We start from the raw sequence: 18833 nt of genomic DNA, 5'->3' as shown, positions 1-18833 counted from the left end.
AGGTGTTCATATGTGTGTGACCGTTGAAGTACACCCATGCTATGCTACTAGGGCAGGCATAATGCCGTGCCCAAAAGTCAAACAAATTAAGTATATAAGCCGTAGAATGTTCAAGATAGATAAAACACCATTTTTTGTAGTCAGCTTGCTTGCTAGTGCTACTGTACTGTGCCACTATGTGTTGAATAAATGTTGTGTTCTTGATTTGCTGGGATTTTGGATTACAACAATTCTGTCTCTTTCTTTATAGTTACTCCTTCAAAACCAACGAGAAAGGAGTTGGCAGTCCGGGCCCGGCAGCGGAAACTGCAGGCCATCGTTGAGGCCTACCGCCGGCTGGTGGCTCAGGCCGAGGAGGAGGAGGAGGAGGCGGCGGCAGCAGCTGCTGCCTCTTCCAATGCCCCGGCCCCCAAGCCTGCAGGAGTACGTCGGCGTGGTCAGGCAGCCGCCCGCCGCCAGATTTTTCCAGCATCGGCCACCCCCCCACAACAACATGCATGCCAATGTAGGTGCCGCCAATTCCAAAGAAAGATTCTCCTCCGGGTAGCCAGGCTGGAGGCTCAGAGTCAGACAAATACTCAAATAGAGGAGCGTGTGAAGATCATGGTTGATAAACACTTAAAAGCCCGCCGGCTTTGAGATGGACCCTGTTTGTTGTTTGCCCCTTTTTCAATCCTTTTGTTGGTGGGTGGGAATTGGGTGTTGGGGTTTTTTACATTACATTGAACGTGGAAATTTGGTTGGGGTTAAGGGAGGCGGGTAGGGACAGCTGTGGGGTAAGATTTATATATATTTTATTTTTGTATCATCTTTATTTATATTATGTTAAAAATAAACGAGACACTAAGTTATGTTCAAAAGAAAACATTTGAAGTTCATTTGCGTTTCTTGGGGGGTTGGAGGGGGGACTGTTTCACCAAATAATGTACGTTGTGCAACATCGCAAGGTTTAATTGGCCATGCAGGTCGGCGGACAGTGCTTTCTAATAAAAAAATATATTGCCCACATCTTTAACATGCAGACAGATAGATGCGGTAAACCCTCACCGAGTTATATTTGTAGTATTAGAAGAACTACCAGTCTGTCTTGCGGTATACCTCACTGCAAATTTATCTTACCTGTGATTGCTGATGATGATTTATGATAAAGTGTGGCACTGCGAGGGCTGCATTTGTTTCCCAAGACAATGGAGAAGAATCTGTGGTTCTGAACTTCTGTGATAGTAGTAGTAGACAGACCCTGCCAGTAGCATTTTGAGACACAAAGAAAGAGGCAGTCATTTGCGTGACAGACAATGTGGGGGTAGTATAAGTAAGTACAGTACATTACACGACTGACCCAATATTGTAACTGCTAAACTGAAACAAAACAATGGTTTTGGGGCCTGGAACCTAAGTGCAAGAGAAGATAAGAAGTTCAACTGTAGTTGTAGTACTCACGGCAACGTCAAACTTTTCTAAATCATAATGCTTTAAACTTAAACGCAAACAATTACGCCAATTCATTAGTATTCGTTGTTTGATGGTAATGGTAAATTATTTGGCATTATACACAGAGCTTCAGTTGGGAAGCCGAAGAAGATCCTGGCCATGCCTTGTTGACATTTCACTATTGTTGCTTTCACCACATCTGCCCCAGCAAGCGCGTGATCAAATTGTTGGTGTGTATTTAATGTAAGAAACATCACACCTCAATGAAACCACGCAGCCCGGGGGAAGAGGGTTAGGGTTTGTTGAATGGATGGGTACGGGGGTTTTGGGAAAGGTTTGAGAAAGAAAAACAGTACGCATGGAGACAACAAAAGCAAAACAATGAAGACGATGATTTATGATGTTGATCCACTAGCCAATGAATGTAAGGAATAAACGTAAGAAAAGGACACGCTGAATATCATTCTTGGTTTCCCGCCATCCAATTGCTTGATGATGAGGAATAGTGGTAAGGGTGAGTTGATGCTCATCGTATAATAGCAGTGGGTGAAAAACGTCCAGCCTGAAAAAGAAAAGGCAAATACAAAAGAATGTGAATGACCTAAACAAATTGTAATACAGTAAAGATAAAAAAAATAATACAAGAGGAGTAGTCGTATGAGAGGACTTTCAGACTGAGGCGGCTTGGATACAATATGTATAAGTCTACTAGTTGCACACCATTATTAATCTAGAAGTACAAAAAAAGACAGGAGCCAGCACAGAACAGGCCCACGACAACACAGGGTCGCCCGTAATACAAACTGCATTTCCCTAAAAATTTCACAGAGCCACAGAAAGGTGAATGAAAAAGCAACCTAGCATTTACAAAATTAATCAACAAAATCAATGCGTCATTCTCAGTCATCAATCATACCACTATTGTACTCTACCACTGCACAGTGCACACACATGTAGTAGCCTGGGTCTACTGTGCTGTGCCTCTTATTTGTATTTATTACCTTGTATTCCACTCCAAGAAACATCGTACATCAATCAGCTCAGATCCAACTGCCTGACAGCAAAGATATGGTGGTCACCATCATTATCAGCAACAGCAACTCAGTCTGTAGTGAGTGACTACGATAAATTAAGTCCTGATCCTGACTGCATCTGTAGTAGTAGGAACACAAGTGCGTAAATAATTTATATTATTAAATAACATGGAAAAATTGGCTATCACGTGAGTCTGAAGTTACTAGTATACTTCAACTCCATGCACATTTGCTCAGAGTCAGCAAAACAATACATCCAATGCAATGCATGGCATCATTCATTTAATATACCTGTCTTGCTCTTCTCTTTCACTGTCAGATGATTGATCACAGATGCTGCCGAGCCTTTGTAATGCGAGTCACAACAAGTTGACTTCAGTTGTGGATGCCTGCTCAAGTTTCTTTTGACACTGAAGAGTCGTCTATGAATGCCTGCAGACAGAGGTGGTAGCCTTAAGACTCAGTAAGTCAGTGATGAGTTGCAGATTTCAAATGAAATAGAGGATGGCTGTAGTCATGTACGGTTCACTTGTTATGGAGGGACTGTTAGAGGCTACATTATTGTTATTGTACTATACTCCATCTACAACATCCAATGTATGGCTGGCAAGATGGAATTGCATTGACTTGAGTGGGAGTCAAGAAGATGGAGCAAGACTCTGAGGAGTGCAGTCAACATGGAACATAAATGCACAGGCGTGCAACTCCAGGAGGTAAATAAAAAAATACAGTGAAAATAAATGCACAGGCGTGCAACTCCAGTAGGTACATAAAAAGAATGAGTGGTGGGGATGGATTTGGTTGTGGTTTTTAATATTAGCAGTTTTGCACCAGAAAGCCATTTTTAATAAGAAAATAAATAACACAAATAAAAGAAGGGAGAAAGTAACAATTTAAAAGCCTATTTGTCAGGGAAGAGGAGCTCGTCCTCAAACTTTGGGGGTTCGGACAGAAGTAGGTCATGTAACACAGTAGTGATGATATCTTCGGGCTCGCTTTCTTCATCCTGCTCTGATTCACGTACAGTATAGTCCGGTGGTATGAAGTGTTGATTCATTTTTATCATTGTCAGCCTCTCCACGCTTTTGGGGGAGAGACTGGTCCATTTCGATGTCACAATGGCACCAGCAGCACTGAAAACCCGCTCAGAAGGGACACTGGCTACAGGACAAGCCAGATACTTTATCACCAGCCTGCTCAGCACTGGCCACTGTCTCCTTCTTTCATACCAATAGACCAATGGGCTTTGCTCCATGAACACCTCTGTTGTGTCATCCAGATAGGCCTGAACCATCCGCTCAGTGTTCATTGGTGCTCGGCTTTGCTGGTCCTCTTTCCCCTTTGCAACAGCAACGGACTTACCCATCCCCTTTTGTAGAAAAAAGCAGTTATGCTTTTGGTTGTGTCTGCTGAATCAGATCGTGTAGGTGCTTCTTTTGGTACTGTTGGTGCCTGCTGGGAAGCGGACGCACTGCTCTCATGCTCTGATGAACTTGCCTCAGGAGGATGGCCTGGAGTACTGTGACTGTCCTGGGCTGGCACTGGCAGGCCTTTAAGTAACAGCCGTTCAGTTTCTAAATCATTAGCTTCCACAGCTATGGAAGTTTTGTAATTGGCAACATCCCCATCTGAAAAAGGAATTACTGCACTACTGCTGACAAACAATTTGTACCGTGGATCCAACATTGTTGCAGTTATGTAATGTTGATCTGACACAATCATTTGAAGCCTTGCATTTACAGATAAGCGGTTGGCTAAGGCCTTGGCCAAGGTATATGCATCAACTTTTTCTTCGTCATCTTCGTATGTTTCACAGACCTCCTTCAGCTGTTGCTCGAGCATGTACAACAATGGGATAGCTTGGCCCATAGTACAGTCCTCCCTGCTAAATGCACGTGTGAAGACCTCAAAAGGTTGTAGCATCTCTGTCAAGCATTTAATGATGTCCCACTGCCACATCTCAACGGTCAGGGTTTTAAGATTAACAGTAGGATCCACTAATCTTCTTGACATGACATAAGCATTCAGTGGTATGTACTGCTCAAAGAGACGCTCAAGCATGAAATAAGTAGAGTTCCAACGTGTTGGGACCTCCTGGATCAGTGCTTTGACTGGCAATTTATGCTCCAGCTGAATGACGCGTAGCAGCTTCTGTGCTTTAAAAGAATGGTTAAAATGCGTGCATATTCTTCTGCAGATGGTCAGTATGTTGCTGACTTTGGCTTCAGTTTTCAGAAAGTCTTGCACGACTAAGTTAATGCAGTGTGCCAAACAGGGTACCCTGAAATACTGTCCTTCTCTCATTGCCTTCACTACATTACTGCCATTGTCGGTGGCAACAAAACCAATCTTAAGGCCTCTTGGTTTCAGCCATTCAAAGACCTTGCTGTTAAACTCAGACAAAATGTTTTCAGCAGTATGATTTTTCTCCATACCAAACATGGCTACAGTTGCATGTCTGCGAGTATCATTAAAAATCCCAGCAATGTCAAGAAGGCCTGAAGTTAACTTGTCTTTAACACCTGCAAAAGAGATCCAGTGTGCGGTGATGCACATGTAATCTGCTGTGCCTTCGCGACTGCTCCACATGTCTGTTGTCAGGTGGATACAATGGACAACACTCTGTTGTAAGGCTTTCCCAATCAATTCCAGCACGTCGTGGTGTAGTGCTGGAATAGCAACTCTTGCAAAATAGTAGCGACTGGGAACGTCCCATTTTGGGGAGAGTGTTGCCACTAATTCCCGAAATCCCACTGCCTCAACAAATGAAAATGGGAGAAGGTCGAGTGCCAACATTTTTGCAAGTTTCGCATTGTACAAACGTGCTATTGGGTGGTTCCGCTCGTACTTTCCCTCCTGCCTAAACATGCCAGTAATGGTAAGCTGCTTGGTAATTCTTTCTGTTCTGCTAGACGGACCACCTTTCAACGCAGACTTTGCACTCCTTGGTGTCTCCGGCTGACTCTGGTGCCACTGAGAAGTTGCTGATGCGGAGGATTTGGACTGCACCACTCCAGTGCTGGCGACAGGGCTCATTTGTATACCACTCCCAGATAGAAGGTCATCGTCTCCCTCTTCTTCCATGAGTGGACCTTGTAGTACTGTATCCCCACCAACACCAGTGCTTACATTTTTTAAGCTTGCAAGGTGGTTCTCCCACTGAATTAAGTGTGTTTTTTTCAAATGGGTCGTTTGGCCTCCAGTACCATAGTTTGTACCAATCTTACCACGACTAACATTGGTATGAGAAATGGTGCATATAGCAATGTTCTCCTGATGTGGGTGAACCGTAAAAAAATCCCACACTGGGGAGCTAAACTTTTGTCTCCTGCCATAGGAAGAGGACCCACTTCCAATGCCGGATGAACTGGAGGACTTTTGTTGAATTTCCCTATGTGACAGCTCAGTACTAGTACTGCCACTACCTCCTTCTGTTGAGGTGGCGCTTGTGCTGGATGTCGCACGCTGCCGGGCCTTCGCTGATGAAAAAATGGGAGCTGGTGTTACTTTGGGTGCTGAGTGTGTAGGAGTTATACGTGCTACCTGCTCATCACTAATCGCAGCCCTTCTGGATAGGGTAAAAATGTTGGTCTCTATATCCTCTGCACCAGGAATAACGCTCGTGATGATGACAGTGTCAGACCCGTCTTTATCACCAGCAGTATCCTGCTCACCTACATCGACCTCCATAAGTTCAAGCCTTGGTGGATCCTTCCTTTTTCCTAGCCTGGTCTTGGGATGTCTCTCCTTTGAATGCTCAGATAGTCGTGGTGGATGCCATTCCTTATCAAGGTCATCTGAAGGGATGCTTGGCGAAGAACTCGATGCACTGCCACTAACCCTCCTTTCCCTTAGTAACTTGAAAGACAATAGATCACCTCCAGAAGTGGCTTCCTCTTCTTCTTGCTCGGAATGAGGCTCTACTTCCTGAACTGCCCCGACATCGGGAGGAACAACTACTACTATTGCGTGCGGAGATGGTGGTTGTTGATCTTGAGGAAGTACTATAGCGGGCTGTGGTTCTTCAACAACTACTATTGTGGGATTTGGTTGTTGTTGTTGAACAACTATTGCGGGCGGTGGTTGTGGTTGTTCAACAACTATTGCGGGAAGTGGTTGTGGTTGTTGAATATCTACTGCTGGCGGTGGTTGTTGAGCACTTTCATCTTGCGTGGATTGTGTACTACTTTGAGACAGCGATAAGTTTAGTTCAGGCTCAGTATCACTGCTTTGTAACACTAGGCTGGCTACCTCTTCGACCCTCATGTGCTTGGCCCTGGGTTGGTGGCTTGCCCCCGCTAATGCGGATGTGCTGGCCCCAGCTTGCACCCCGGACACCGCTGCTGCAGGCGTACCTTTTGGGGGCCCAAAAAAGGTTTTGGGGTCCATACCAGACTTAAGTGACACTTCCTTCTTCTGTACCTTCTTCTCAGCAACTTTCTTGGTGGTGGAGGACCTGGTACCTGCTTTCTTAGGGCCCATCTTCTTCTGATGTCAGCACACAGCAGCACTCAGTAGCACAAATTGCAGAGATGTGTGGTCAGATGAGTCACACACCACACGTGACGTACAACTGAAGGACGTCCGTCTGGCAGTAGAACGGGCGATGGATGAAAACAACCAGCACCTCCTCAGTCTTTTTTTGTGCACCTACAAGCAAAGAAGACAGAACAACATCAGTCAAACAAGCAGTAAGCCAACATGAACAATTGAAAGACACACAGGCCAATGTATAAAACACAAAACAGAAGACTAATACTACCAGCACCACAGCTCCCAGCCACATGAAGTCCAGAAAGAACCAATAATAAAGTCAAGCAGGCCTATATACCAATATGGACAGAAAAAGGAGGATGCCTGCTACACATGACAGGTTAATGCAAGGAAAATACCCCATGGCTAAGAGGTTGGAAACCTACACCGCAAAAACACATACAAGGCATAAAATTATTACACACACACAAAAAAGTTACCTACACCCCTGCCCAGACAACAAATTTGGGAATGCAATGGCATACACACATGCCCTAATGATGGTAATTGAATAGACCGAATAGAAACAGCTACATAAAGCAGCCCCGCTAACTACTAACTACCTCTGGGACTCTGGCCTACTGTCAGATCAGACCAAAAGCAGGGAGGCCAATGATAAATGCACAAAGGAAGTACCTACAAAATGGCCGCCACCACATGGCCTGTCCACCAACAACAACATGGCAAAATCATCACAAAGGAAGTACACACAAAATGGCCCCCACCACATGGCCTGGCCACCCACAACAACATGAAAAGAAAGAGAAGACAGACAATAAATGCCTATGGCAGAGGGACAATGCTTAGCTTTACAAACTGGACACACCACTGCCCAAATTGGTCACCCCAACCATAAACAAGAAATCATTACATAGAGGACAGAAAGAAACTGGAAGTGGTCCATGCTCCAATAAGACAAAACTACAACCAAATGACACATAAATGAGGACTTTTTGTAGCACAAGAAACACATTAAACATTTTCGAGGAACTTTTATGCAACTCGGGACATATTGTTCGCGAGATTGCAAAATCGGCGTGTTCGGCTGCGCAAATTGAATGAAACGTCGTTATCGCGTTCCCGAGCCAGTACATTGAGCGCGCGAACAAGACAAAAAATGTAATGTCGCGTGTCCACACTGTGCGATAATGTTATTCAGCGCGCGACAACTACGCTACGCACCGGATCGCAGAGTAATCGACAGCTACGCGTACTCCGCGGAACGCAGAGTTGACGAAACTCAGCAAACTCCGCGAACGGATCGTAGTTCTTCGCCCAGGGTTAGCCCAAACCCCTGTCAGTATCATCGGCTTCACATGGCTGGACGTGAAACGTGGAGTAAGACCTCGCTAGCAGGAGGCTCTACAGTTGGAGGTATGGAAAAATTTCTCTTTAGAGCCAATACAATCATAGACACTGAATTTAATGTCCTTGAAAAACGCCTGTCCAAGGAACTGTCGGCTATTAAGAGATCCTCCCTTGGAACTATAGCTAATGCTAAAACCCCTGAAAGGCCCATCGATACCGTTACCAGCGATGTGGTTGGCCAAGTTTCCACATCTGAGGTTGACAAACAGGCATCACTGGACTTGGACATTTTGGTTAATGAAATACTTCCCGAAATTGATTTAGTCCTTGATAATAATGTATCCATTTCTTCGGAACTTGATGATACTATTATTAATACTTTGTCACAGGGTGTTAAAAAAGGGGCTACCTCCAAACGCAAGAGGACCTATAATAAGAAAGCCAGTAGAAAGTCTAAATCAGCGAAGCTTCAACATGACACCATTCCCCCCCCCCCAATCAGTTCAACCCAACCCCTGCTTAGCAGTGAGGTATCAATTGAAAGTTTGGGTGCCCTGTTCAAATCGATCCCATTCCCCATAGAGGCCAAAATGGAGCGTATAGAACTCAGACTGTCAAATATAGAGAAAGTCACAGCCGCCATACTGGCTAATTTCAACAAGCCCTGTAATCTGAGTACCCCGCCAATCACCCTTACTATCCCTGGTCCTCCACTAGTTAAAGAGGCCTTACATTTAACCTGCTTTCCCGTAGGCCCCCAGGACTCCATCCAGGTTAATAATGTACCCCGCAGCAAACATCTGGGCCGCAACCAACTAATGCTAATGCAAATGGGTTAACGGTCGATGGTCAAACAGGTTCCCCAGCTAAAGAACTTAGAGCCCCTAGACCACGTTTGCCAGACCTCCCACCTGAAGCAAATCGTTTTATGGTAGTCTTAGCAGGAGCTCCTACTTTGGAAGCCGGACAAGCCGAAACCTTTAATTCCCCTAAAAGTAAAGTTGTTAGGTGGCTTAATTGGAATAGACCTCTCCCGGCCCACCTCCACAACAAAATTATCATGGTAAGAAGGGTGCCTTGGTTGGATAAAACTGTTAAGACCATAAATGGGGACTGCATAACGGTCAGTTTTAGAGACCCTAGAACCGTCTCGCATATTTGTGCGGGTTTTAATAGATCCTTTGACTCCATCATATAGACGCTCCCAGTGTCCTTCTTCTTTCCACCTAATTACACGAACCATGGTAGAGGTAGAGATGACTGGACCAGGGTTGAGCGGAGGGGTAGACAAAGAAGATACGATGCAAGACCGGTTATGATGCCCCCGTATGCTCCATTTTGTGATTTTAATCGGTTCAGTTGTCTAGATGGTCTAGATGAAGTTGATTGACTACCCCCAGCCCATGATTCAAGATCTTTCCTTCCTGACACTGGTAATGGTTTACTGGCCGGAGAGGTTGAAATTCATGAAAAGTCCCCTGTAAAATGCTTGCAAAGGGGTGTAGCCCCTATGAAGTTACCTTCTCCTACCACCATTAAACCCCTGGAGCTATCCTTGGAAGCAGACCTAGCTGACTCCCACCACCCATTAGTCTCTTTGGATATCCCAGAGGAGATGCTACCAACCTCAGTGCCCCCAAGTGTCCTAGGGATCGCAGAGCCTGCCCCTGGTCTCCCTGGTTTCATAATTGTGAGCTGGAACATTGCTGGTTGGCGACAGAAGGTGTCGTCTCTGGGCTGGAGGGAATCCCTCTCCCAGTTTGACATCCTCTGTTTACAGGAGAACTGGTCTGCGACAGATATCCATTTTGACGCCTTTGTGTCCTACAACAATCTAGCGCAAGAGTCCAATATGGGTAGGGCAAAAGGTGGGCTCGTAATTTTACTGTCTGTGAACTTCCCTGTACGTGTGAAATCCCATTCTACTGTAGGATCCCATTCACAAATTCTAAGGTTGGAACAAAGAGGGGGTCTTGATACCTTGTTATTTAACCACTACAACAATATGTTTGATTCTACGAGTACCTGTGTTGTAGATGAGCTTGAGACAGCTGTTAAGAAAATTTGTAGAGATACCCACAAGCACTATGATATCATCTGGGGAGGGGATTTCAATATCCGGACTTGTCCATACTCCTTTACTAATGTATGTGGGTTTGACGGGGATAATGGGGAGAACCAGGCCCATTTTATTCACACTCCTTACGGCGACTCCCTTAACACCTTTATGTTAAATATTGATTTGCTAATCCATCAACCTGCTGCGGATAAAGAGGGTAATATTGCACAGACTTTTGTTGGGAGGAATCCAGCCTCCGTCATTGATCACTTGTTGTTATCAGTACATATCGCCCCACTCTGTACGGTCCCTATCATTGTTGATTTTGGTATTAGTGATCACAATGCCATTACTATGTCGACCTCCATTTGGGGACGATGTCTAGTCATAAGCGTAGGATTGTTGATGAGATCACCCCTTGTAGGCAAAATGGTATTTGGATTAAATGGTGTGGGGATAATTCGGATAAACTACTGTGGAAAATATTGGGTGCAGGTTCCGAAGTGCTACTCCGCTGTCTTGACAATGATGCTGCCCCCTGGTGCATTATCGCCGATTTTGAGAAACTCAGCGATATAATTAAAAGGTCCTTCACTATCACTAAGGGTAAATCCAAGAGGGCAGCTTTAGGTTGGTTCGACAGTGCCTGTACGAATTCATTACAAGAACTAAAGAGAGCTTTGTCAAGACACCCCAGAGATAGGGATGCTGTTACACTTCTTAGGGCCACCTATAAACTCCACTTGACCCGTAGAAAACAGGAGCTTAGGAAGCAAGCCTGGGACAACCTGACCAAAGCGGCGGAGCTGCGTGACAGTAAGTTATTTTGGAGTACTGTCACCAGCCCATTCCTCCAAAAGGAGGAATTCCCAGTTTTCACTGCCCAGGTTAGTGAGGATAGCTGGGTCCAATACTTTACAGGAATTTTTGATCCGGCTAGGGAGGACCAGGCTAGTCTTAGCGCTGATATTATAGAATTTAAACAACCCCTGGGGATTACACTACAAGAAGTAGATAATGCCATCCGTAACAGCAAGGGGGGGAAGGCCCAGGACCGGACAAAGTTCCGGTCGACCTGTATAAAACTGATCTGGCACTATGGAGCCCCCTCCTGACCCAGGTGTTTAATGCATCGGTTAACGATAGTACTCCCTCTACCTGGAGTGAATCCATAATTTTGCCGATTTATAAGAAGGGGGATAGAGGAGAGGCCAAGAACTACCGCCCTATCTCCCTTCTGGATTCCTCATTAAAAATTATGAGCAGGGTCCTACTGTTGCGACTGGAGGATTGGGCGGAAGCCAATAATATCCTTGCGGACTCCCAATTTGGTTTACGGAAGGGTCTCGGCACAATTGAGCAATGTATTAATTTAGATCTTATCATAGGGAAATACACCAAAGCTAAACAGGGCTCATTATTTCTCATTATTTCTTTGCTTTGCAGACCTCTCAAGTGCCTTTGATCTGGTGGATCATACTCTCTTGTCCACCCTACTCGAAATGGGAGCCACAGCAACAATAATTTACTTCCTGCCTAGACTTTACAACAAGTTGTCAGCTCAGATCCGCTTTGGGCAAGCGGGGGAATGCACTAAGAAGATCAGGGTTAAATCTGGCATCATGCAAGGTTGTGTCTTGGCCCCGCTACTTTTCTCCCTTTTTATAAATTCTATAGAGTCCGACCTGAAGAGGGTTCAAGCTGACGCCCCTCAAGTTGAGGGCCAATCAGTACCGGTACTGCTTTATGCAGACGATACTGTCCTACTTTCGAGAACTCCAATAGGTCTTCAAAAAATTATGAACCACTTTTATGATTTTATTCAGGGGAGGAAATTAAAACTTAATAATTCCAAAACTTTTATCATGGCCTGCGGGAAAAAGGTGAATCAACTTAAATCATTCCAGTTCAAGGAACATCGAATCGAGGTTGTTGACAAATGTTGTTATCTTGGTATAAATTTTAGTAGTAGTGGGTCGTGGGCACCGGAGCTACTTAATGTCAGGGCCAAGATGGGTAAGAGGTCCTCAGGAGTATTTCGTTTTGCTTCAAAACTGGGCAGTCGCATCCCTGATATGTTGAATGTCTACCGGCACAGATGTGCTTCAATTGCCCTTTATGGCTCAGGAGTGTGGGGCCATTGCAACCAAGGGGATCTGCAAGTAGCAGAGAACTTACTCCTTAAGAGACTCCTCTGTCTCCCCCCCCTCGGCATCCACTGAACTGATTAACAAAGAGGTGGGGTTGGAATACTTGACTGACCTAACAGGATTGAGACCCCTTATGGTATGGAGGTCAATCTGGGCTAAGGACGAAACTGGATTTACCAGGCGAATAATCCAAGACTGTCTCCGCTTGGACAAAGTCCGCCAGATTCCCTGGTTAAAATATGTTTTAACGTCCTATAAGGAAATATTTGATTTGGATGTTCACAGTGACCCCCTATGTGCCATCAATTTACCTAAACAGGAGGTTAAAAGTGTTTTTTTGGGGAACAAATCCAATAGGCGTAGAGTTCAATGTAGCCATTTTACAACTCATGTTTTGTATTTAACCAACAAGGAGGAAGGTTATGGCATGCCTAAGTATTTAAAAGCAATTACAAACAGTCACGTCAGTTTTTCTCACAAGGTTGAGATCAGGCATTGTTCATAACCTGGTGGCATTCCCACGGATGAAAACCTATACTTCAACTCCTTGCCCATGTGATGGTACCACCAAACAGAGCACGTTGCACTTTATGCTAATTTGTCCACTGTATTTGCACCTTCGTATTTATTATCTCAAACCCCTTTTTAAGAATTACTCTGTGTTTACAACTGCTAATGCCCTGAGATTACTATTTGCACTCGATACCCCGGATATCTGCTTTTTTACTGCAACCTTTATTTTAAAATCAGTGTCCACTAAAAAAAGCCTGGAAATTTAACATTGCCTTCTGTATAATTAGTTCCTTGGTCCATGGTTCTGCCTCTATTCGGGTTGTTCCAATTCTTGTAATATATTGTAATTCTTTTGCCTTGTAACATTTTTAATGTGACACTTTTAAATTCTGTGTTCTTTTATGATTGTTTATTGAATAATCGAATAAAGCTTATGAACTGAACTGACTTGTTACTGTGCGAATAAATATATATTTCATGTCAGCTATTACATCTTTGTTATTCATTTATCCGATATATGGTGTATAATTTAGTCAATTGATAATCTCAAAATATATTGTCCGCCTTATTGAAAGTATAACATTCCATTCAAGATATATAGTAAGTGCATTCTGGAAGGTGTATTTCCTATTGGAGGTAGATAAAAAGACAAAATGTGAGGGGAAGGAGAAGGACGATTTTTGCTGTAGTTTTCCACTGTAAAAAGAAAAAGCTTTCAATTTTTAAAAAAAAGTTTAGGTAACTTTATAACGTTCAAAATGTGCTCATACACATACCTCTCACGTAGAGGCCCCGTGGGCATTGATTGATTTCTATAAATGCTCCCGCTCTACATGAAAGATGTATGGGTGCCTTACAAGGACAAATTGGGCCACCATTTGTTAATTGTTGCACCTATTAATTTGCTGGTATCTTCAGAAATATAAACCAAGAAAAATGGTCAATAGTGTCACCGAAAAGATGCAAATCAAGATATAAGTATCCAAAATGTGTAAAGCCCTGTTGGAATTCGTTTTTATCTCTTTGCCTTCTTCATGAGTGATGTAATATATTTCAAGGACTGAAGAATGTCCGTAAAGTACTAAAAGATAGAAAAAACAAAAATATAGAGGAAAAAATTAAAAACCCACGAGTAGGAGCATTTATGCAATATGAAAGAAGCTGTAGCTAAATGCAGGTCCTAATGTTAACTGCAGATGACTCATGCAAACTCCGTGTAGAAAGGGAGGAAGAAGTGGGGTTAATATGTCAACGCTTTCATTTACTAGAAAGGGTCAATCCGCAGGACCAGAAGAATGCAAAATGAACTCTACACTGAGCTGAAAAGAATTTACCAAAAGACTTTCACTTAGGGCCGTATTATGAGTTTGGTGCTCTGTGGACTGCCGTACCAGCGGTGGTGGTCCGACCTAGGTGAGCTCGGTAGGTCCGACAGCCATATTACGAGTTCGGAGTGTTTTGCCTGTGCACAGACTTCGGGGGAAGGCAGCCTCCATAGGTCTATACATAGGGGCAACATCGCCATCCGTATTATGAGTTGGCTTTCCGACGAGCTGATTGCAGCAGTCGTCCCTCGCCTTAAATGCCAGCAGAGATGACGAAATTGGGGTGCATACTCACCCCTTTCCTGTTCTTTCCAGCAGAGTTCGATGTGGATCCCTTTCTCCAGGTCCCCTCTACACAGCAGCATCTTCACCCCAATGAATACGATTCCGCCTAAAGCAATACACAGGTAAGTTGTAAAGAATGACGCTTAATAGCAATCAATTTAGAAGTTTTAATTCTGCTGGAAGCTCCAAAGTAAAGAGGGAGACAAACAGCTTCAGTGCCCTCTTGCTCCGCCGACTCCTCGAAAAGTTGTCGGCACAATCTAGAATTCCCTAGTCATAAGCAGTGAATGGCACGAGCAAATACATGCAAGTAAAAACATAACACATCTTCCCCCGTTTACAAAAATTAAAAACATAAAAAAATACTCTAACAACAAAATGAAACTAAATGAATACAATACTATTGTATATCAGGATCACACTCATAGTCTGATAAAAATCTGGGTTTGCTCCTTACACGTTTGCCAACCTCAGATGATCTCTCACTTCTCACTTCAGAAGAAATGTTGCTACAACTGGCTTCAGTACTTTCATCCCCATCCTGAAAACTTTCTTTTCCATCTTGTCTTACCACACTTGCTTCACTTCCTCCAACTACACCATTTTCCATATTATTAATTTCAATATTCTCACTATTGTCGTCATCATCAAACAAGTCCAGGTTCCCTTACTGTGGCTTGATTGACAACAGCAATCCTTTTTAAATTCCAAACCTTGCCATCACTCAACATAACAGCATTGCAAAAGACCTTAACAACAGTTAAAGGTTCAGAAAGTTGACTCTCACCCTTCTTAACTTTACCAGGTTTCCTCACTTTCACCAACATGCCTACTTCCATTTTAATATCTTTGGAATTCATCTTCAAATCATATTGTTCCCTGTACTTCAAATGAGTATTCACAATTTTTTTTCAGATTTTTTCGATGGAGATATTATTATAGACAGGATGTAAAAGCCAATCTGGATTAGCTTTTCTTCTGGCTTCCCTGCCTCTCATGACAACAAAAGGTGACACACCGAAAGCATTATGAACAGAAATTCTGTACACTCACAACTTGAATTTCCCAGTTTTCCTTGCTCTTCACTGCCAGTTGTACAGCATTCTTAATCACCCTGTTGAAGCGTTTGATCATACCATTCCCACTTGGATTGTAAAGGGACGTCTTATGCTTAATACCCATCGTGGCAAAATAACCCAGTGCCTTACAGGAAATAAATTGTACTCCATAGTCACTAATTACTTGTTTGGGAATACCCTCATTAAAAAAAACGTCATCCAAGAATTCCAAAACAGTGTCAGAATCTACTCTCTCAACAATTTTAATGCCAGGCCATCTTGAAAAATATCAATTAAAGCAATAACGATCTTATGATTCTCTCCAATGGGACTTCTGATGTCTATAGCTAAAGTTTCCCATGGACCATTAGGAACAATAGGTTCACACATGCAAGGTTTTAATGTTCTTAATAACTTGTCTGAACTAGCACAAGCAATACAATCTCGTACATATATTCCTACATATAAATCTAACCTGGGCCACCAAAACCACTGTTTAACCGTCTGTTTAGTTTTGACAATATCCAAATGTCCTTCATGGCATAGGATGACCATCTTCTTTTTAAGATTCTTTGGCGGAATTACTCTTTCTCCCCTTTTAGTTATGTTATCCTCAACTACCAATTCACTTCTTACCTCCCAAAACTGTATTAACTCTTCGGTAAGGCTATATTTGCTTGGTTAACCAGATTTAATGTACTCCCCAAGTTTCACTATTACAGTGTCACGAGTACATTCTTCAATCCATTCTTCTTTCTTAATACACGTTATTCCTTGATCAAAAATATATGCTATCCTAAAATCTTCCCATAAGACTCTTCACTTTCTTCTATATCCAAAGGCATTCTGGAAAGGAAATCAGCAGTAACATTGCTTTTTCCAGGACCACATTTGATAGCATAAATAAAATCCTGGAGCCTCATGAACATCCTGGCTGTTCTAGCCGAAGCCCTGTACATGCCCTCAGTGGTTAGTAACTTCACAAGAGGTTTGTGATCTGTCCTCACCACACATGCTTTACCCCATATGAACAGTCTAAAATGTTCAAGAGCCCAAACACATGCCAAAGTTTCCTTTTCTATTACAGAAAACTTTTCTTCTAGGGCAACAAGGCTATTGAGGCAAACACAATGGTCCTTTCAAGACCCTTGGAATTCTTCTGTATCAACATACCACCTAAACCTTTATTACTTGTATCTACTGTGACAATATTATCAATGTCAGGATTAAAATTTCTTAAGGAAGGAGGATTAGCAATGTCTTTTTTGATTTGCGCGAATTCCTGTTGACACAAAGAAGACCAACAAAATGTACTCTTTTGTTTTAACAATTGTCTTACATTGTAAACTTTGCTAGAAAATCCCCTAACAAACTCGGAGTAAAACTCAGTGAAGCCCAAATAGGATCTTAATTCCTCCTTGTTAGAAGGGGCTGGTGCTTTAATAACGGCCTCAATTAACTCTTGTTTAGGTGAAATTCCTTCCACGCTCAATACATGCCTTAGGTAGGAAACTGAACTTTTTGCAAATTTGCATTTGAAAAATTCAACAGTGAGGTTACTATCATTCAGATTTCTAATACAGCATTTAGGGTTAAATCATGCTCTTGTTTGGATTTTCTATACACTGTAAAAGCGCGTACTTTAAGAAAGCGCACCATTAGGGCATGGAACCCCAGGATCCCGCCACTCCCTCCTCACTCCGGGCTATGTGATTGGCGACCGAACTGTGGGATCTCTTCCTGGGCAAGACGTGACATAACTTTCTGCTGAGACCGGTGATGAGGGTGAGGAGTTGGTGGGGGCCTATTTAAGACACCTTGCCATGACCCTTATCCTCTCTTTCTGCAGTGCCAGCCCAGGTTACAAAGGACTCCTTTGAATCTTCTCATCACGTCGGAAAGCCTTCTTCTTTCCTTTTTCTCCTGCAGGTGGTGGACAGTGGTTCACAAGGACAGGGGCCATTGCTCGTCATGGGACATCTGGTTGCTTGCTGGACCGGCAACCTCGCGGGATTAAGGGAGCATGCCCGGGCCGGGCCTTTGAGCAGTGCGGTCCTTGGTGTTGAGCTGGCTTAAAGCCAACTCCTTCTTCCTGTAGGGATGAGGGAGGTGGGGTGATTAACCTTTTCCGTCCCACAACTGTATCCTGACTGGCAGTAGCGGAACGAGGTGAGTCTCTGAACATACTCCTGACTGCCCTTTCACACACAGTTAAAGGATGATCTAATTAGAGGAGAATTATGCCTAATAAACGGGGACGCAATGAGAAGAGGAAGGATAGTGATCCAGATCTGTTCCAGGTACTTAGATTGGTACTTGCTAAGTAGGGCAGTAGCGAGGGGATCGAGGATGAACCAGCAGGGCTGGTCCCAGAGCAGGAGCCAGCACCCGGGGGGGATGATCACCCTCACAGGGCCAATGGGCCCCCTAGTGCGGCATTCCCACCATTAGAAAAAAGGGCCAAGACACGCCACAGTAAGGGTAAAAATAAAAGTAAGAGGGTGGATTTAGTTGGCATAAACAGTGAAACCGGGCAGGATAGTCACTCTCCTTCTAGTGAAGGTACCCATGGTACACTCAGCATGGCGACCCCCGCTCACACTAACCGGCGGTATTGCAGCAGGTGGTTCCCAGTTCAACAGATGTGGGGACAGTATTAGTAGAGATACGCAGTGCACTGAGGGCTTTGGCTCTCACAACTCCAAGTACCATTGCAGTAGTGGAGGCACCTGCAGAAAATGTTTTCTTAGGGGAGGGGGATCAGCCCAAAGCATACCATCAGGGGTGGTGCCTACTGTGGTTTGGACGCCAGCAACGCACATCTTGGTAGGTGCGGGGCGCCAGCTCAGGGCTAACCATCAAGAGTAGCACCTGCGCCCACGTCAGGGATTACCAGGGGGTCAACAGGTTTACCACAGGGGTCTACAGCAAGCATACTTGCCTCAATGGCAACATTACTGGCACAGTTAGTGGTGCCAACGTCTGGGGGCCAGGTCAGTGGTGCCTCAGTGGCCCCGTGTGCATCATCAACGGCCTTGGGGGGTACCTTGAGTGAAATACACAAACAGATAGAACTCATAGTGAGGGCGCAGTTGAAAGATGGTTCAAGCACAGCCCCTCTGGCAGTGTGTCAGGAG

General features: G+C 44.0%; 1 protein-coding gene across 1 annotated transcript in view; it reads left to right on the top strand.

Annotated features, from left to right (window-relative positions):
• Positions 1–657, top strand: part of LOC147711539 (uncharacterized) — a 91545-nt gene extending 90888 nt beyond the window's left edge. Inside the window, exon 5 of the mRNA XM_086919500.1 lies at positions 251–657. Coding sequence (XP_086775626.1) covers positions 251–639 — 389 coding nt within the window. The 3' untranslated portion in view covers positions 640–657. The remainder of the gene's footprint in view (positions 1–250) is intronic.
• Positions 658–18833: the final 18176 nt, after the last annotated feature.

Source organism: Lissotriton vulgaris, chromosome 5 (assembly GCF_964263255.1).
Source record: "Lissotriton vulgaris chromosome 5, aLisVul1.2, whole genome shotgun sequence".
Taxonomy (NCBI): Eukaryota; Metazoa; Chordata; class Amphibia; order Caudata; family Salamandridae; genus Lissotriton; species Lissotriton vulgaris.
The sequence above is the reverse complement of the archived record's forward strand: the minus strand, read 5'-3'. Positions and strand labels throughout refer to the sequence as shown.